General features: G+C 37.3%; 1 protein-coding gene across 1 annotated transcript; it reads left to right on the forward strand.

Moving 5' to 3' along the window:
• Nucleotides 1–11,073: 11,073 nt before the first annotated feature.
• On the forward strand, nt 11,074–18,499 carry LOC131420307 (trace amine-associated receptor 2-like). Its single transcript, XM_058566153.1, has 3 exons — nt 11,074–11,097; nt 15,949–16,590; nt 18,458–18,499. Exons 1-3 carry the CDS (start codon nt 11,074–11,076, stop codon nt 18,497–18,499), a joined length of 708 nt encoding a protein of 235 aa, XP_058422136.1.
• Nucleotides 18,500–21,655: the final 3,156 nt, after the last annotated feature.

A 21,655-nucleotide genomic window follows, 5' to 3' on the forward strand; every position in this document is an offset into this window, starting at 1 on the left:
CGTGCCTTTGCTCCTGCAGCCCCCGAGGCTGAAATGCCTCCTCCCCTACTCCCCTGTCCTTCACTGGCTGACATTTACTCCTTTCAAAACACTCATCTTGCTTACCTCTCCAGGAAGCTATCTGTAATCCCTCAGACCAAGTTGGTGTTGTTCTCTGAACTCCCAAAATATCCCGTGCACGTCCCTGTTGGTAAGTAAGTGCACTTACTGGTGATGTTAAAATGCCCTCTGCCCCCACTGGACTGTGAATTGCAGAAGTTAGGGACTGTGTTGTATTCATCATTGTGCCCAGTCCTGAGCACCATGCCTGGCACAGAGAAGTCACTCAATGCATGTCTTTTAGGGGAATAAATGAATAAAGGACAGTAAGTAATCCAAGGGTATAGAGCTAATAAAAGTTGGAGACAGATTTGAGCCCAAGTCTGTCTGGCTTCAAACTCTACCCTCTTTCCTATTTCAGGAAAAAGGGCCAGCTATGGGGAAACAATGGAGATTCATGGTTTATCCCTGGGCAGGTTGAGTAGATGAGCCTCTATGGGTTTAACTTTGGCAAAATGTGTATTCTTTACGAATAGAAAAAGATGTTAACATTTGTTAAAATATTTATTCTAAAACTGCTAACTAGATGGAGCTCATGGCCTACAACCAAGGCTGGTGTTGGAAGCCCTAATCGCCTTGGAATTATTTGGGCTGGTTGGACTGAGTCTCGGAAAGCTGCAATTTCAACCAGCAACCCAGGTTCTTAGGATTACATTTCGTCTAAAAACCCTTGACTTAGTCTTTAAGAAAAAGGAATTCTAAATTTTTCAGTTTATATAGTATGGCAAAAATTTACGGGAAAAACGAATACTACAATGTATTTATAAATATAAGGAGCTGTTCTTTGTCTCCTGTGGGCTCCTGTGGGCAGGGACTCCTTCATCTCCAGCCCCGGCCGCGGGGCCTGGTATAGAGGACATGCTCCAGGAACGTTTACTCAAAGAAGGGAGAGAGGAAAGATAACTGATTAGAACGTAACATTTTTAAACCAGAAAGGGAAAAATTATTTCTCAAGTTATTTATTGATATTTAGGCATTTTCATGTCATTTTCTCAAACTAATGGTGCCTTGACAGTCTAACTCAGGGATTCCCAAATCCTCCCAGTCTGAGGATTAGTGTGACAAACTTTTTACAGGCCATTGCAAAGTGAGAAAATAGAAACAATACAGTGTGTTTTTCATTTTGGAATACTTATTCAGTTTAACAAAATGTCTTTCATCTAAGATTATGCCCTTGCTAAATTTCCAGGATTAAGATGTTCTTTTCTTTTATAAAAATATGGTAATAATAGACAGAAGGTTTAACAAATGACCTTATTTGACAAACCTAGGATTGCCCCCCACATTTAAAAAAATTTTTATTTATGAAATCCCCAAATCCACTCTTCTACTCTGATAGTAACTTCATAGCCAGAAAGAAGTTTTTGGTAACAAGGTCTTGTGGGCCTGAAACGTGCTGGGGAGGCATCTGGTCAGCTCCAATAGTTGAAGAAATTGTGGTCGTAAGGATTGCTAATCACCATAGTCACGATCCACTGGAATCAGATGACAAAGGAAACAATCAAACACAAGCAAAATAATTCTTTCTACTATGAAAAGAGTGGGCCTTATCTTACATTGTACCCCCTACTGACAGAGGAGCTTAATTTATTGATACATGTAATTTACTTATAATTTTAAAATTTGAAATTACTCATTAAGGGACAAACACAATGAGTACCTAATTAGGAGTTTTCTTGTATGAGCCAAACAAGGCAAAGGTATGATGTTAGGTGAATGGTTTTCCTGACTTCTAAAATCTTCCAGGTAAGAGATTCCTTGTGTTTTTGCTCTGTAAACATATTTACATCAAATAAGAAGATAGGCTGAGGTAGAAGTCACTGCTTTGCTTCTCTTGCATCAGCTAAAGTTTTCTTTCTCAGATTTACACTTTGCCTTTGCTTAATGGACTGAGAATTCCCCAAACATTTGGTTCCTCAAATAAAGTTCTACGATAAATGTTTTCCTATCTCCACTAAGTATGACTACTTCCCCAGTGACCCATAGTGTGCAATTATTTCCCATCATGATGAAGACAGAACAGCAGATGTGTTAATGATGCCCTCTGGTCTCTATTTACTCAGAAGTTTGGCAAATGAGAGCACAGTGAGAGAAATGCTGCTTATCCTTGTCTCTTCAGACCGTGGGCTCGAATCTCAGCTTCAGAGTGGCAAGCTGTAAACGAAGTGCAGTGGGCATTGATAAATCTCCAACCAACACATTTAATTACTGTTATTAGCAATTCTCTCCAGACTTTACTTTTGACAAAGAAGAGTTTGCAAACAGTGATATCATATGCTTGAAATGTGTTGATAACTTTAAGTGGCTTAAGGTTTTCATCTTGTCTATATATTCTCCTAAACAGAAAATTATTAAAATTTTGGGGAAGAAGGAAAAACGCATAGATCATCCATTGGTTTTCCTTCTGTGGTTCATAGAAGGAACAACAAAATAAAACACAGCACAACAAAACACCTCAGTAACGCCTGATTTACTACCATGTAGTAGACTAGAGATGGAATCACCATACGCTAAATTTGAATATGTACGGCTAGATCACAGTTAGTTAGAGTTAGTTAGAGGGCCAAACTAAACTAAATTATCCCATTATCCAACATTCTCCTCCTGTGTTCTCTGTTGAACGAGACCACTATCCTTGGAATTGCTCCAGCTGGAAATCTGGGAGTAATCCTTGACTCCTCCTTCTCCTTACTCCTCACATCCAGTCAAGCGTGGGCAATGCATCTTAAGTCAGGTCTTAGCTCTCCCTCCCACGGACTATGGATAAATCTCAAGACTGGTTTCATTCCTCAAGTCTCGACACCTCTAGTCCATTCTCCACACGGTAGCCACTGATGCTTCTAAATTTGGCTCCTAGTCCAAATGTCTTTCTGCTATTGAACATCCTGCAGTGGGTTCGTAGTACTTTTTGTATTACTTACACCATAATGTCCAAATTCCTTGGCTAACATGAAGACCTTCTGTGATCTGTCCCGCCTACTTTTCTATCTGTATCTCCTACCCCCCTCTTACAAGCATATTCTGTTTCAGACACACCAAGTGATCTAAATTTCCTGAAAACTCTGCGTCTTTTCAGAACTCCCAGGCTTTGAATACTCTATTCCTGCTGCTCAAAATGCCCCTCACTGAATCGTTTGCTTTCCTGTTCTTGGAGCCTCACCTTAAGCATAACTCTTTTCTGAAGTTGCCTGACAGCAGCTGGCTCCGGCCCAGGTGGGGCATCCTTCTCTGGTTTCCAAAAGCACTTCAGGCGTAGTTCTATTATTGCACAGGACACAGTGCACCGTGATGATCTGTCCTCACAAACAAATGAGCTTTTAATAAATATTGAGTAGAATATTTAAGAGAATATATGCAAGGTATAAATGTTAGTTATAAAAGTCACAATGAGCATCCTTGCAGCCTACACCCAGTTTAGGAAAACAATCATTGTTTAAATTTTTTTTTTCTTATTGATTTGTGGTTCTCTGCATATTCCTGATGCTAACTCTTTGTCAATTATGGGCGTGACAAGTATCTTCCCTGAGTTAGCAGCTTATTTTTGGAGTTTCTGACAGTGACTTTCACTAAACATAAATTCTTCATCCACATGTAGTCAAATTTATCAATCATTTTCTTTGTTTTGTGCTTTTTGTGACTTCAGTAATCTTTCTCTGCTATAAGACCGTAAAGAAATTTTCTATATTGTCTTCTAATAGTTTTACAGATTTACCATTCATATTTAGGTTTTTTAATTCGCATTAATTCTGGAATTGATTGTTGTGTGTGGCGTGAGATAAAGTCCAATTTCATTTATTCTTCCTATATAGTTGTCCCAGCACCATTTATTGAGACGTCTAATCATTCTCCATTAATCTGCTATTGGCAGTATCATAAATCAAGTTTCCATTTGTATGCAGGGAAAATATACGCTTTCACACTCTTTAAAGGCTCCAATTGATCTATTTCTTTATCTCTGTACCAATCCCACATGATCTTAATTATGATAACTTTATATTAACTCTTTCAGTGAGATAAAGGAGCATTCCCTTCACCACATTCTCTCTTCCTTCTCCTCCTCTTCTTTTTTCTTTTGCTTCATCTGGAAAGTTTGGGTTTATGTGGTCTTTTGTAATTCCTCATAAATTTTTGGGACAAGTTGTTGAATGACATACATACACACACTTTGAGATTTTGATAGAGAGTATATTAAATCTACAGATCATTTTAAGAACAATTAACACCTTTCCACAGTGGTTCTTCCAATCCCTGAGTTTGGTATATTTCATTTATTTACATCTTATGTCTTTTAATAAAATTTTAAACTTTTTCCATAAACAACTTTCACATCAATTTTAAAGGTACTTTATACAGTTTGATTATGTTATAAAAATAAACTTTTTAAAAGTTACAATTTCTAATCCTTTCTTGTTGTTAGAAAAGCAATATATTTCTGATTTCTTTTTTCAATAGCAATTTTGCTAATCTCTTATCAATTCTAGAAATGTGTATGTATATTTGGGATATTTTATAGAGACATTCATATCGTTTGTCAATAATAACAGTTTTTTTTTCCTTTCTGTCTAATCCTTGTGCATTTCCCTCCTGCCTTTCTGCACTGGTCAGAGCCTCCAGCAAAAGAAGGAAACTGAAGTGGTTTTAGAGAGCTCTTTAGCCTTATTCCTCATTCTCAAGTGAATACTTTTAATATTTCACCCTTAAGTAAGATGTCCATTGAAAACTTTTTTTTTTTATAGATACTCTTAATTAGGGTAAGGAAATTGTTTTTTCCCCCAGTTGGATAAGCTTTTTGTGTGCGTGATCATAGATCAGTTTGAATTTTACCATGTGTCTGTTGAGATATTCAAATGATTATTCTCTCTTAATCTGATGTTATGTGAATTACTGTATGTGATATCCTAATATCAAAATGTCAAACCAGGCTTAGGTCCCTGGGGGAAACCAATGTAGGCATAGTTTATCTTGTTTTGTAATAACTCAGGAGTCTATAGATTGTTACATCTATGTTTATGAGTAGCAATCAACTTTAATTTTCCTCTCCTGTAGATCCTTGTCAGGATTTGTGTCAAGTTTATGCTAACCTCATAAAATCAACCAACAAATTGATCATTTTCTGTGTCCTGAATGGTTTGAGTAAGAGGAGAATTATTTGGTCTTGGGGTATTCCATAGAACTTGCCATTAAAACTATCTGGACATGGAGTTTTCTTTATGAGAACATTTGAAACTGTTTATTTTAATGATCACAGACTATTTAGTCACAGGTGTTTCTGTTTTAACATAATGTGTGGGGACCTAAAAACCAATGTCCTTAAAATTGTGCACTAAGAATAACAGAGTCCATGGGAAGAAATAGGATTAGTGGCAGACCACCCAGGCCCCATGCAGGTCTGTAACCAGGGTCCTAGCAAAGCAGTAATAATCCTGACAAAAACATCAGCAGAGTAAATGCCGGCTGGAATTTGTACTCGGCTTCATAGTCAGTCAACTTCTTTGATGAAGGTTTGTGCTTGCTCCTTTGAACTGTGGATACATGAGTGCATCTACTTCCAATAGAGATCACTTTAACAAAAATAAAAAATAAAAAATGTAATCTATGGCATGCCATTGATCATCAATCAAAAACACCTTTCACATTGGAGGAAATGCCTTTGCAGCATATTCATCTGCACCCTCAGCCTCACCAGTTCGTGCGTGAAATGCTGGGGAAAGTATAGTTGTTTTCAAAGCCGCCAAAGCAGCCACTACTTGTGCTTCAGGAAGATTCCTAAGGTCTCCATATATTGCTCAGGCTTTTTCTGCAATTGTGAGGAAATGTGCTGTAATCACTTCAAAATATTAACGGGTCAAGAAAAAATCACATAAGAACCATCATATAATTCTGAATTATACTGACATCCTCCTGCTATGTACCAATTGAGTATGAGCTAATTTGTGCTATAGAAATATACACTGTAGAACAGACTGTCTCCATTTCTTCTTGAGTCAGTTCTTATGAAGTATATTTTTCTAGGATTTCAACCATTTCACATAGGTTTTCAAGTTTATTGGCATAAAGTTGTTCATAATGTCCTCTCACTACCTTTTTAATATTTGCTGAATATGTAGTTTTGTAGACTCATCTATCTTTCTCATTTTTAATATTGTTTGTTCTCTCCCTCTCTCTTAAAAAAAATTCTAGGCTTTGTTGATCCTTTCTATTGTATGCTGGTTTCCTCTATCAATTAGTGCTCTGACTCTGTATTATTTCTTTCCTTCTATTTCTTTGTGTATTCCACTGTATTTTTTTCTAACTTCTTAATTTGGATGGTTATTTAGTTAATTTTCAGTCTTCTTTTCTTCTTTCTTCTGTTTTCTTTTAAGCAATTAAAAGAAAAATGATCCCTTTAAGTTCTGCTTTAGAGAACTTTTTCAAGCCTTAATACATTTGTTCATTGCCCAGTTCAAAGTAAATTCTAATTTTAATGTTTGATTCCTTCTTTAGTCAATGAGTTATTTAGAAATCATGTTGTTTAATATCCAAAGGTAAAGAGTTTTTCTAGTTATATTTTTGTTATTTATTTCTACATTAATTGCTTTATACACAGAGAACCTAATATGTATGATTTCCGTCCCTTGAAATTAGTGGAGATTTTGCTTTATATCCCAACGTTTCATCAATTTTTGTAACTATTTTGCGTATGCCTGAGAAGACTGTGTTCTGCAGTGGTTTTGTACACTGTTCTACGTATTTTCATTAGGTCTAGCTTCTTTAAAATCTTACTGATATTTACTGCATTTATTCTTTCAGTTATTGATAGATATGTGTTAAAATCTCCCACAATGATTGTGGATTTTGTCTATTTTTCCTTTGGTCATTTTTTTCCTTATAGATTTGGAGATTCTTATTAAACGTAGATATACTACATCATCTTGGTAAATGGAACTCTTTTTATTATGGATCCTTTCACTAGTAATGCTTCTTGCCTTAACATATTTATTGTCTGATATTAATATAACCACACAAGCTTTCTTTTGATTTATATTTGTTCGGAATATGTTTTCTAGCTTTTTTACTTTCAAAATTTCTGTATTCTTATGTTTTAGGTGTATCTCTTTAAGACAGTTTACAGTTGGATTTTTTTCTATCAAATCTGATACTTTCTTTCTTTGAAGGAGAGTTATAGGAGATGAGGTCAAATAGATAGCCAGAAGCCAGATCATGCAGACCTAACCAAAATTAGGGTTTTGAATGTTATTCTAAGAATGCATGCCATTGGAGAGTTTTGAGCATGATGGTATCATGCGTGTCTTTATCCCTCCATCCTGCCTTCATTTCTTTTCTTCCTTCCTCCCTCCCTCTCTTTTTTCCTTCTTGCTTTCCTTCTTTAATTCCTCTCTTTTTTGTAGTATAAAAATTCTTTGTTTAAAATCTAATTTATTAGTGTGTGTTTGGCATAGAGAAGGATGGGGTAAAAATGAAGTGAAAACAGGGCATAATAGTGCAGTGGAGACTGAAAATCTCAATACGGAGCATTTGAGCGACAAGGAGAGCTGCCACAAGGAGGGCTTCAGGAATTCAGAGGGGTAGGAAGTCATTATCAGACTAAGGTAAAACTAATCCTATTTTTTGCAGATTAAAATGGTTAATACATATTTTAAGAAAACTCTTAGTGTGAATTGCATTTTCAGAAACAGTAAAAAACATTTCAAGCAAAGTCTCAGTGATTTGATTGGGTAATAAACTGTGGTATTTATTGTTTACAAATGCACATAAGCTACAATAAAAGAGACTAATTTTTTGTGTCCGAGTTAAAGACCGGCAGAAAGGAGTTCCCAAAAAGTTTTGAGTTACATCATCTCTAAAAGACTTCTTAAGTGTCATAAGAAGTATGAGTTTTGTTTTAAAAGGCAGCTTCATCATTTTATAATTATACTTCAATCGACATTGTTCTAAAGGTCACAAAAACATAAACGATAGACAAATTCAGCTATATGAAGGAACTTCTATTTATCAAAAAAATATCTGAAAAGAAAAGAAAAGGCAAACTATCCATTGGGAGAATGTATTTGCTATATATATAACTGATAAAAGGTTATTATCAAGGATATAAAAATAACTTCTATAAATCAACAAGAAAAAGAAAATGTGCAGAAGAAATGACAGGATTTGACAGAAGGAGAAACAAGTAAGGATGATAAATATATGAATAAATGTTCTACCTCAATGGCAATCAGGAAAATGCAAATCAAGACTATAATAAAATATCACTTTTCACTCACTAAGTTGTCAAAAATTTAACTCTGACAATACCATGTTTTGGATGTAGGTCAATAGAATTTCTACATATTGATTGTAAGAATGCAAATCAGTACAGCCATTTTAGAGTAAAGTTGGTCTTGTCTTGTGAAGTTGAATATTCATATTCTGCTTGACTCCTCAATTACTACCTCATGTATATTTCCAAGAAAATCTCTTGAATGTAAGCACCAGGAAAATTGCACCAGAATGTTCAAAATATCACTGTTCATAATAGTAACAGAACTAGAAATAATTCAAATATGTATTACTAAGAGGAAAAAGAAACAGATTATTATATGGCAGCGAAAATGAGTGAACTACAGCTTCATATAGTATAAAGTTGACTGGACAAATAACAGCAAAATAAATTCCAAAGGACAACAAAGTGCATGATCCCCATTTTATAAAGAGCTCTAAAAACAATCAAACCTAACAATATTTTGATTTAATTATACAAATACACATGATAAAGCTATTAAAGGAATACAAAAAGTGATACACACAAAATTCAATGTAGCAGCTACCTAGGGCCATGGGCAGAAAGCAGCATTATAGGACTATGTAAGCTGCTGCCAATCTAGTTCACAATCGTGGAGGTTCATGATGTCACAAACAAACAAGCAAGCAAATAAAGCAAGCAGGCCATGTGTGACATGATTAATTGTGATTAATTCAAATTCTGCACACCTGAGTTCCATTAAAAACTGTGAATACTTATGTTAGTGGTATATCCCTTTTCTTCAGCTCGAGGTGCAAAGATCATATCTCTGTATTATTTAAATTAATTATTTAAATTAGTTAGCCATCTGTCCCATTTCCCTGTGGGTCTTTTGGTTATATTCTCTGGGGACTGAATCCAAAGGTTCAGTTCTCCCAAACTGCCACAAGGTGTCACTGTTGAAAAATAGTTGGCCTCCCAGTCGGGTGATACCTTTCCATCTGCAAGATGTAGAGATGTGGGGCTACGAGGAGACGCTCTAGTTTCAAAGGGTTTAGAAAGAACAGGGGTGAGCTGGTGCTCCTTACACTTACATTCGCTAAAGACTTCTTACTTTCAGATCTTGCCCTGGGGATTAGAGAGGCTGGGTCAGAAGGCTCAGTCATATATCGTTCCTAGACTTTGGTTTTAACTTTGCACCGTCAGTCCTCCTTCTGCCCTCCCTCATGGCCAGTCCTGCTCAGGAAAGCCCTAGTGTCCTTTCTTGCCAGGTGATCTCAAGTGGTATATTTCAGTCTATTAGATATATTCTAAGAGCAGTGAGCCTCAAAAGGGAAGAGGACATGACTCATTCCTTGTGCTCCATGTAGGCTCCTTACCTCTTTAAAAACAAAAATTTAAGTTCTAACTTTCTCCTGCTACTTGTCTCCCAACTACAGAATTAAAAGAGAATGATTAAGTAATTTTTTACAGAACCAAGAAGGTTAATTCAAAATGACTTACTGTCTCCCCTAGAAGAGACAGAAGTTGCAGGCAAATTTTGAGTAATAACGTCTTCTGCTATTAAAAAAATTAAATTCTACCTTCTTGGCAAATAATTGTGCTAATATTTGTAAAGTTTTCTGTAAAAAGACTTTCATATACATTTTCTCATCATATCATAATATAAATATGAATATGCTCTGAAATGGAAAGATATTTTTTTCTGTTCTTCTTCAAGAAGAGCTCCTGAGAGAGATTGAGCCAGGACCAGCTACATAATTTGTGGGGCTCATCACAAAATGAAAACGCAGAGTCCTTTGTTAAAAAATTATTAAGAATTTCAAGAGGGTGACAGCAGAGCGTTAAACAAACGTGGGCCCTTTAAAGCTCGGGTCCCCGTGTGACTGCACAAGTCACATGTCCATGCAGCAGGCCCGAGCTGAGCAGATTGGGATCACACAGAGTAGGTATAACTTTAATTCATGCAGGACCCCGATGTCTTCTAGTGACCAGTACTGTATTTCATCTACATCCAGGGTATGTCGTCTCCCAAGGCTGTCCCATCAGGGAAAAAGAGATTTCACATTTTAAAAGAACACGAACAAAAAAGTAGACCCTTTCATAAATGAGTAGGTTTAAGCCAGGAGCATCTGAGAAGATTCTGGCATCATCAGGTGTGTTCCTTAAAGAGATAATAATTAGGCCCCATTCCTCCAGGTCTAAGAGGGTTGATGAGATTTGTTCTTTCAGTCATTTTTAAACAAAGGAGAAAAGAGAGAAACAGTGGGTGGTAAGATGTCTTCGCACAGCCTAGAATGTGAGACAAAATACGAACTATGACAGTCTCAGATTTTCCTAAAGAGATAGAGGGCACATATCCATTTTCTAGTTGAACCACTGACCCCATCTATATGCGGTTGGGATCAGGTTCCTTAGGGCCACCCCTGACTCAATGGTCAGATTTGCTTTACAGTCGTTATCTAAGAGTGGACTGAGAGCCTTCAGTGCTGTAGGTGAGGAAAACGTGAGCAGAAACTCCTGAGAGGGAGGAGGAGTGGTTTAGGCTCATTCAGCTGTTAAACTTTAGAAAGGCAAGGATTTGTTTTTGCTTTTTTTTTTTTTTTTTTTCAGTTTTTCAGACCCAATTCCCTTGAGACTAACTGTTAAGTTATAGATCCGCATCATTCACATAATTCAAGTCTTCTAGTTCCATATAAGCATCCACAATAGTTAGAAAAAAAACAAAGTTTCTTCGGTAAGGACTGGAATTAACAATGGCGTCTTCTACAGTGCAACAGGTATGTGGAGAAGGGATTAAGAAGGAAGATCTGTGCTTTCTCTTCCTCGAGGTTTTCTTAAGACATAAATTGTCACCCTAACAATGCAGTAGCATTGCTGGTGCATCGACTCTTCTTTTTTGCATTTTGGTCATGTGCAGAGAGAATGGGTAGGAGTGTGGAAGACTGTAGGTGCAGGACTTAATATGAATTGGTAATAAAAGGCAGAGCCTTTTTAATATGTGAACAGGATAGTGTGCTGCTTTTTGGCCAGTGCAGCATGTTTCCTGGGAAGAAGATTTAGCATCCTGGAAAGAGTTACCTCTTCATAAGTGGTTGAGTGAACTATTCATCACTTGTGTTCACCTAAGAGAAGCAGAGGGCTAAGGCAGTCACTGGGTCTTTTTACACACAATCCCATCCCTTTCTTAGGAGTAATCTTTTCTGGTCGAATGTATTTTTCAATGTGGTGTTTATCCCAACAAGGAAGGAAGGAAGGTAGAATGACGAGAGGAAAGTCTCCTTTGATAGTGCTCTTTATATGTCAGGCATTGGGCTAAGACTGTTCATAGGTATTATTTAATATGTTAAGATTAATTAACATTGAATATTTGATAAAAATTGAACAACTGAAAGAAATCCATAGGTTGGGTAAAAGGCAAAATAATTCAAGGAAACCAGAAAGAATGATTAGCAGGAAGAGGGACTTTGTAAAGTCCCATAAAAGTCTTACAAAATGGTTGCTAAAGCAGAGACATATTTAATATGGAAGCATTAATCAAATTTAATGAGAAGGTAAAAAGAAATGAAACCATATTAGAGAAATCGGAAAAGTCTTTATGATTGTGGTCATGGTCCTGCAGTTTAATCACTTCCTTGGGGATGTAGAAATCACTTTTATGTCAACAATTTAGTAGAATAAAGTTAGACATTCATAAGCTGGATGGGCAAGCAATTCATTATGTTCTAAATCTTTAATTTTCATGCCTGAGCTTTTTGTAGAAACATAACAGTAATGGAGAAAAGGCCAGGCTTTCTATATAATTCTGTTTCAATCCTTGTATCTGTATGTGCTTACATTAATAGATTTAAAAAATAGGAAAAAATGACACTTGAAGAATATAGCCATTGAAAATATTGTTTTTTGCATTTAGCTTTCCACACTCAACCTGAAAGATGTGGAAGATATGGCCATTGAAATGTATAAATAGATGACGGATCACATGTAAGAAACATGCCAAATACACCATGGAGAATGATGATGCTTAAGTGGAATTCATTTAAAAGTATTGTTTGATGAACTCACCAAATAGTCATCTAATGTGCCCCTTCCTGCTCTGTGGCCAGTGTATGAGGAACACAAACTTGTGCATCCTATTATGTGTTTCAGAGAACTTTATTATAGTTCTTAGAGTTGATTGGCTAATCAAAGTTCCTGAATGCTAGAAGGGAAGAGAGTCAAGCTGCATACCCTATGATTTGAAACTTAGAAGAATTGACTAAAACTTTTCCTAAAGTGGAATGATAGGATAACTAATAATATCAAAGTCCCTAAGCTAGGAACACAAAGAAGTTTGCAATTAAATGTTAAAATGTATTGTTGTAGAGTTGCCTGTAGCACAAGAATATTATGTGTGTATGTGCGTCCCATTTTCATTAAAATGAAATTATTTGTTATTTCTCTTAGCTTTACTTTCTAAGAACTCAAGTTATTTAAAAATAAACCAATAAAATTTTCCTTGGCTCTCCTGTGCTTTTCAATGAGCTTACTGAAGGTGCTTAGAACTTTCATTTCTATTTTATAAAACTGCATTTTCTCCCAGTATTTTCTTCTGTGCTGGTGCTTAACTGGTCAGCAAGTGGCTAACAAGGAATTGTAATTAGATGAAAAACTTGATACAGGATGGGGGAAAATTCCTCCTCTTGTTTTTTTCTCCTACCTTTTTCCCTGTGAGGATGTGAGCAGGAACAGGAGAGAAATGCTATACACGTATTAGAAACCCCTATTGTAGCTGCTGAAAATGAACACAGTTTGAAAAGCAGTTGTATACATTTTAGAAATTTTGGGATAAAAGTGTTTTGGGAAAACTATTGTCGGGGGAAGAGGGGGAATCTCCCTCTGCCCTTTTCCTTAAGGTTCTTATGGCTGGCCAAATAATTAACAAGACAGGTTAACAGGAGAAAATAATACCAAGTTTAATAACATGTATACATGGGAGAAAGCAGGGACACTGCGTTTCTCAACACAATAGCAGAAATTCTCGTCTTAAATACCATGTCCAACCAAAGACAAGGAGAATGTTGGGGGTGGGGGTGTCAGTTACAGGAGATTATCACTAAAGCACTGTAAACAAGAGTAAGGTTTATTATGCAGTTTTAAGGCCTCACCTTCCACATTGATAAGTCTCTAGAAATGAGGTCATCCCCCCTCTTCCCAATACAGAGAGGGAGATACTTTTAGAAATGGAGACTTCCCTTGTAAATGATTGTCTGGCAACTCCTCGCAGGGCCATCCAGAGAATGTGGCCAGAGAGATAGAACTTCCGATAAGATGGGCTTGTTGTTGCCTTTCCTATTGTAACCTCTATCCTACATTATCTTTATAGCAGTCATGACAATAACTCCTTCCTGAAACAGATCTTTTGTTTTAAATTCTTTAGGCAGTTTGGGAGGGGAAACTCAAATATTCTTCCTGAGTTCTCTGAGTCCTTATTGTCTTCAGCTCAAAATAATCCGCATACCAGAGTGGTGCCTCCTAGGGTAGCTTGCCCTGAGCACCATCACTATCCTTCAGGAATAAGTCTAAGGAATAAGTCTGTGTAAACAGCATTAGTTAGCATAGACCCCAAATGCAGCTGGGTGGTGTTCCTATTATGTGGTTGTAATCACTCATGTCCCAGATGTAAAGATGGCTCCTCTTCCGTCTTTAGTTCTGTTGCTGCAATGTGTGCTGTCACACAGTTAGCCATTAGTTCTGCACACGTGGGGACAGGACCCCAGACGAGGAAGGATAAGGAGGATAAAATTGCCTTGGACTTGACACTCAGAATCAGTTGGAGAAAGATTTTAATTTCAAATCTGCACTCAGTCTCCTGTAGCTAACTCAATTTCTTTAATTTTTTTCTTTTTAAAATGGCTACATAAATTTGAGGACAAAGTGGGAAAGCTCCTTTGACTCTATGCTGGCTGAGAACACCAGTTTGGGGAACAGTGAAACTAGAAACCTTCCCTTTCCCCACTCCCTTCCCTCTTCAACCCTCTTTTCTCCCTTGTATTTCAAGAATCCTGAGAATGACTTTTAAACCTCTCAGAACAACCTTGTGTCTTTTCTTCACCCTTTCTTCTACCTGGAATAGGCTTTTTGCTTTTCAGTTCAAATCCTACTCACCCACTGAGAGCCTGATCAAAAGCCCCACCGTCCCCCGAGCATTCTTGTCTAACCCAGCCTGAAATTCTCTTGACCACTTTTGATCTTTGGTGGCACATTTGCCTAGACCTCTCCTTGGTCGTTAATCTCCACCGTTGCTTTCTATCTGTGGTCCAGAATCATTAGGGTTTAAGAATAGATGTGTTTTGTCTCTTCAGTTGTTTTGTAAACTCTGTGGCCAGGGACTAGCTCATGCTCTCTTGTTTCTTTCATTGTGTCTTGTGGGCACTCAATAAACAGTTATTGATCTGTGTGTCATGGTGCTCTTATATCACAGAGGCTGAGAATTTATTGATTTGCTCAGGTCTGATATGTGTGAAATCACGGACGGCTGAAGGCTTTCTGCAATACTTATAGTTAAGCTTTGTATTTAGATAATGATTTTTTCCTTAATGTACATTAAAAAAGAAAGTTATCCTAATTCATGAACATGTTACGTTCCAAATATACATATAAATGGTAGCATGCCGATTTTTATATGCAAAGTGAAGATACTCAGCCAGCACAGGGAGGGCAGGTGCTGTTTGTTTTTCTGTAGTAGAGACGGCTTGCTTTGCTAGAGCTCACTACCCACCTGCTCCTAGCCCTCTGTGTGACCCCCACGCTGGGACTTCTCAGGCTGCCACTACTGCCTGATGTGGGTTGCGCAGGGCTTTGAGGACAGGCACTGGGGCGCTGCACTTGCTCTTCGCAAAGAAGGGGGGAGTCCAGCTTTGGCCTCCGCCCACCTCTGATTTAGCTGCTCTGGCTGGTAAGATGCTTATCAAGTCTCCATGATCGGCTGAAGAGGATGATTCTACCAGATCATCAGACGGCCTTAAATGATTCTTCCCTCTTCAAACAACCTTAGCATGAAAAAACTGAATCACACTAAAAATATTAGAACACGTGAATGAAAAGGTTCTCAAATAATAACCTCCTGGTCCCGCAGGGCAATAGAGTCCAATCAAATCAAATCTGCTTATGTGTTCCAGAACCATTTGAAGAAGCCAATGTACTGTCTGATAGAGATCTATGTGCGTAAGGAGGATCAATTATACGAAGCTCAATAATTAACTTGCTTCTCCCTTTTCTCCTGTTCCTTCTCCTCCTCCTCCTCCTCTTCCTCCTCCCTCTGCACCCTCTCTCCCCGCCTCGCTCCCCTTCCTTCTCCCCGGCTCCCTCCTCCTCTTCTTCCTCTTCTTTCTTTTTAATTTCAGGCCCTGGCATACACTAAGGGCTCACTAAATGTTGGTGGTATGATTTCAATCAAGGCAAGTATAGAAGAAATAATGAGCATTTAAACTCATTGAGTTAGAATTCTATAAAGTTGCAAATAAAGGTTATGATAAATAAATGAAAAAGATCATAAGTAATATTTCAGCCTAAAGAAATTATCTTCCTTTTCTTCTGTGTCTTTCTTGAGTTTTTCTGTGAAAACTTCCATCTTCTTGCTTTTTCTGAAGGAAAAATTGGATTGTTCTGAACATGGAAACAGACCTTGCTCAGAAAATGAGAGGGCACTGGGCGTCCCAGCCGCCGTGTATTCGTTTACGGCGGGAACCATATTCATCACGGTGTTTGGCAATCTTGCCATGATAATTTCCATTTCCTACTTCAGGCAGCTTCACACACCAACCAACTTCCTCATCCTCTCCATGGTGGTCACAGACTTCCTCCTGGGGTTCATCATCATGCCATACAGTGTGATCAGATCGGTGGAGAACTGCTGGTATTTCAGGCTTACATTTTGCAAGATTCATTATAGTTTTGACATGATGCTTAGCATAACGTCCATTTTCCATCTTTGCTCCGTGGCCATTGATACATTTTATGCTTTCTGTTACCCTTTGCATTATTCCACCAAAATGACGGTTCCAGTCACTAAACGGTTGCTACTTCTCTGCTGGTCAGTCCCCGGGGCATTTGCACTCGGAGTGGTCTTCTCAGAGGCCTACGCTGATGGGATAGAAGGCTATGATATCTCGGTGGCTTGTTCCAGTTCCTGCCCAGTGATGTTCAACAAGCTACGGGACACCATCTTGTTTATGGCGGATTTCTTCACGCCTGGGTCTATGATGGTGGGGATTTATGGCAAAATTTTTGCTGTATCCAGAAAACACGCTCGTGCAATCAATAACTTGGCAGAAAATCAAAATAATCAAATGAAGAAAGACAAAAGAGCAGCCAAAACTTTAGGAATAGTGATGAGTGTTTTATTATGCTGGTTTCCCTGTTTCTTCACAATTTTATTGGATCCCTTTTTGAACTTCTCCACTCCTATAGTTTTGTTCGACGCTTTGACATGGTTTGGCTATTTTAATGCCACGTGTAATCCTTTAATATATGGTTTCTTTTATCCCTGGTTTCGCAGAGCACTTAAGTATATTTTGCTAGGTAAAATTTTCAGCTCACATTTCCGTGATACTAATTTGTTTACTCAAAAAGAAACTGAATAGATGTATTTTGTATGAGTGAATTGAAGCAAAAGGACTGGAGCTTAGAAGAATGAAGCTGCTTAAACAGAGTGTGTGTGTGTGTGTGTGTGTGTGTGTGTGCGTGTGTGTGTGTGATTTTGGCTATCATGGAAAGATCTTAGTTTCTAAGACTTGAGGACAAAAAAGAAATCTTCTCTTTGAACCCAAAACTTCTCCTTTTCAGAGTACTTCCTACACCCACTATTTCCAGGGGTAGAAAAAAGAAGAAAATTAGAAGGTAAAGAGAAGATGAGGAAAAGCCAGGCATGGGATGAAGAGGACACGCAAAAACTTTTACACTCTTGGGAAGGGATCAAAACACAAGCCGAGCTTGAGGATTTCTCCCCCTCGCACCAGTACACACACTGTGGGATAGTCTCATTTACTTTTTCTTCCTCGGTGTCTGAACCAGAGATATTTCAAACATCAACAACTAAAAACGATAGGTAAGTAAATATGGAAATATTTTCAAAAAAGCATATTCTGTCAGGAATCAGTCATTTGTTAGCAGAGAGCTAGGCCTTTAGAAGATTTTACTGTTGCAAGATACAACGTTTCTTAAATGAAGGAAGAAAAGGAAACTGTGTAACAGAGGCCACAGATTTCACATGCATTTTCAAGTATTGTCTTAATCGTAGCCTTCTTAACAGCAGCCGCTGGCAACGTTCTGTGTTACTAGCAGGAGAATTCTGCAGTGCCTTCCTTTCTTCCTCAGGCTCATACGCATTTTGTATTGGTAATTGGTGTTCTGATTTTTAATAACTGCAAAGTATATACCAAAAAATATTGTGTTTTGAACCCAACATTCCTTTTTGCTTAATATTTACACACATATTTTTGAATAATAGAGTGGTGGGAGGAGGAAGCAAAGAAGAAAACTAATATTTATGTGGGGGGTGCTCTGGGTACTAGAAACTTTATATTTGTTATTCGGTGTCTTTTTAACTGTAAGCTGAGACCCATTAATAACTTGCAAAATCAATTGAGTCATCTGCAACCAGCGGTGTCCTGGTAAATGTTTATCACCTGGCTCTGAAAAGGAAAAAAAAGCCCTGATTTGTGGAATTTGATGATTTCCTTGGTATATATTTAAAAAATCTTCAGTTAGCTGATTTCAAGCCAATGTAAAGTCAACTAGCTCTCAAAATTCCTGAAAAGTTAACAACCTACTTTGCAAGTAGGCACAAGTGGCTCCAGTATGTCACTGGCTTCAAATAACATTTTCAATGAAAAACAAACTCGAATGGAAGAAAGTAGATAATCTCGGAAGATATCACTTGCTTTGAGGGTAAATATTGCCTTATGAAGTTTTAATTTTAGTTATATATGGGTATTTATTTATGTGCCTGCGTATGTGTTTTTGTATATGTAAGTGAAATATTTTTTTTCACCTTCTTCTTTTGCATTTTATCGATGAACAAATTAACATTTTTTTCTCTTTGTGGAAAAGTTTACACAATTGCCCACAAATTTGCTTTGATCTTAATTCATTGCACAGATCACAATTAAACAAACAGTGACCACTCAGCAGTCAGCTTAAGCATCAGTCTTGCCCACCTGCCCAAAGATGGGCTGGCACACATTGCCCCCCCATCCCTGCTGGCCTGCTGATGGGTGAGTCCCTCCACACAGCCCAGAGGGTAGAGAAGGAATAGTAGGGCTTCTTTGAAATGGTGAAAGAGACTGCAAGTACAAAATAAATGGAAAAGTGATTTTCCAAGAAGATAGTAATGAAAGCCAGGTACAGTTATGAGAGCTAATATGGTGTGTGGGATACTACTGAGTCTCTTTGGTAACTCTCCTTAAGGAAATGATGATGTTCATGCTGTTTTGCTATTTAAACACACACACACAAAGACTTTCTGTCTTTATTTTAAAAGACCGATTGCTAAAAAATGAGTAAAATGGATTTAAGCCTTACTGCAGAGTAGATTATTTTGAATTAATATTTATTGAATTTACCTCCCAATTCCTTAACATATGACTCTAGAAAATAAAACTAAATAGTTTTTGGTAAGGCTGCCTGTTGGCATTTGTTGAAAAGGAGTTCATAACTGTCTTTTTTTTATAGAATGATAATGTCTGCGGTGGCGGTTACTGTTTATGCTGGTTTTTACAGAGGAAATAAAAATTTGGCAGTCCTATATGGCCATAAAGTTTTTTATGATGCTTCTTCTCTCTTTCTATTAGAATCTTTTATGTATTTAAAAACATCATTCAAACAGCCCCTCTGTAAAGTTCTACTCAGTTATTCCCCTTTCATTGAAACAGCTAATTTTCTCCATACTTTGTCATGGCATGTTTTAGATTCAGGATGTAGGCATCCTGCTTGTTTGCTAGTGAAAGTAAGAGAGTGATCCAGCCTCCTGTGTACTGTCAGCTTTCCATCATTCATCCTGCTTTCATTTCCCACAGTTAGTAAAAAAAAATATCTCCCCTCCACACCCAGAATTTTATAGGAAATTACAGACGACAAAACTGAACCCAGAGAGAGTAATTGATTTGCCCTGGATTATACAGCTAATTACAGAAGCAGCACTAAATCCCAGCTCTCTTGACTTCTTATTCAGTGTTCTTTGTGTACTGAACTAGTTTTTTCCAAATTTGTGACACTTGAACTGGCTTTTTTTCTTTTTTTTTTACTAAGCGTTTTAGTCAAACTGGTACAAATCACTGAAGCAAAAATAAATACTTCTCTCCCACCCTCATATCTCCTCATTACATTTGGGAATCAAATTGTAAACAGAAACCATCTGTGATTCAGACAACTTTTCCTCTTTTGGATATCAGCCAACGTTTAATTCAGCCTACACGTGTCTATGTATTTTTAATACCTTATCCTCCCAGAATGAAGCCCAAATGACCACGAAATTGCTATGAAATTGTTTTCCTTCATTTGGAAAAAAAGAAATTGAGAACTATTGGGGACATTAAAAATAAGCAGAATATTTCAATATCCCCCAGGAAAGAGAGTTAAAAGAGCAATTCCACTGGGGTTCTGCAATTAGTTCCTCTCTTAGAGCTCCAGGATCTGAGTTCTCCACTTCAGTTCTCTTGAGAGCAGAGGGAAACTTATATGAACCAGATTTCTTAATCCTTAACACTGCACTTCCTAGAATTTCCTGACCTGAGGCCTGCAAAGCCACCGGAAGAGACTCAGTGATTCACAACTAACTTTTCAGGAGAGGGGAGGCACTGGGTATATAAAAAGAATTGGAAATGGACTATCTTTCTTTTTTTTTAAATTGCTGATTTATTCTCTTCTTCTAAATAATTGAACAGCAATAATTAAATTTTATAGAAAACCAGAAATTATCACAAATAGGATGCAATAGAGAAGGCAAGATGTTTTCCTTAACAGGAAAACAATTATTATGATATTTAAGTGAAAGAAGGTCTTAAATTTTCCACTGAATTTCATTTGGCAAAGTTTGTAAATTTCTATGAAGTGTCAATAAAAAAATGTTTTTGTAAAGTAGAAGAACTATGCGAGACATGATTTAGTAAATGTAAGGTACTTACCTATTTCAATAATGCTGAAATGTACTCTCCTCTTTGATAGTATATCTTCTTAATAAAAAATTCTTGTTCTCTGCTACTTAATTCACTGTCAGATACCGCATATTTCATTGTTGGTATTTTGTCTTTTGCAAGCAGCATTTACTTAAGATAGTCTGTTGTTCTTTGCTCCTCAAAATTATTCACTCATTTCAGATACAGAGTACCCAAACTAAAAATGCAGGTTCTCTATTGTCAAGAACTGTTCTTCTCGAATTCAATGGGTGTACAAATAACGTAGGCATCTTGCTAAGAAGCACATTTTGAGATGAGTCTGAGATTTTCATTTCCAAAAATGTTCCCAGGGGATGATGATGTGTCTGGTCTATGGACCATACTTTGATTAGCAAGGACTGGTTGGGAGAAACTATAAGCAGATGAAGCCATAGACTTTCTTGTTATCCAAATAGACCAGAAATGAATTGTTCCCCATTATTAGAGATGGTAAGGGGTGGTGGGAGGTTTACTGGAACAGGAGCCAATAGACTTGGATTATATTGTTGGTTCCAGCATTTAGTAGCAACAGCTCCCTCAAGACCTTAGTTATTTCATATACATAGAACTGTTGGGAGGATGCAGTGGAAATGTGCTTTTCAAGTAATTTAGAAACTTTAAGACACCCAGAATTTTTATTGTTGACTGGATTTCATTTGGAACATTGTTTGTTTTGAAAGGGGGTTTATTAGCTATTTTCTAAGCAGCTTTTACTATTCTCCTAATATTTTCATCTTTCCCAACCAGATGTCTCTAATACCATGAGACAAGATGCCTATTAACTGGGTTTCGTGATGCATTTGGAATTAATTTCTTTCCATTTAATTCAGCAAGTCGTTACTGTTTACCCACTGTGTACACGGCTCTGTGTTAGGGGTCGCAAGGGTTAGATGGTTAATGCGATGTTATCTCAGTAACTAAATTTCTTGAGAAATTTCTTAACTGTAAATTTTAAGATGGGGCAGTTTTAAAAAATGCTGTGCTAGAAGAAGGAAACGAAAGTATTTGAAATCAAAGTCAGCTGTAAGATGAGGCAGTGGAACCACCTCTCTAAGATCTCTGGCCACCCCAATGGTCTAGAATTGCATGAGATTAACTCCAACTGGGAGAGTCAAAAAAGGTTTCTGGAAGGAAATGATACTTG

This window comes from Diceros bicornis, chromosome 23 (assembly GCF_020826845.1).
Source record: "Diceros bicornis minor isolate mBicDic1 chromosome 23, mDicBic1.mat.cur, whole genome shotgun sequence".
In the NCBI taxonomy this organism is placed as follows: domain Eukaryota; kingdom Metazoa; phylum Chordata; class Mammalia; order Perissodactyla; family Rhinocerotidae; genus Diceros; species Diceros bicornis.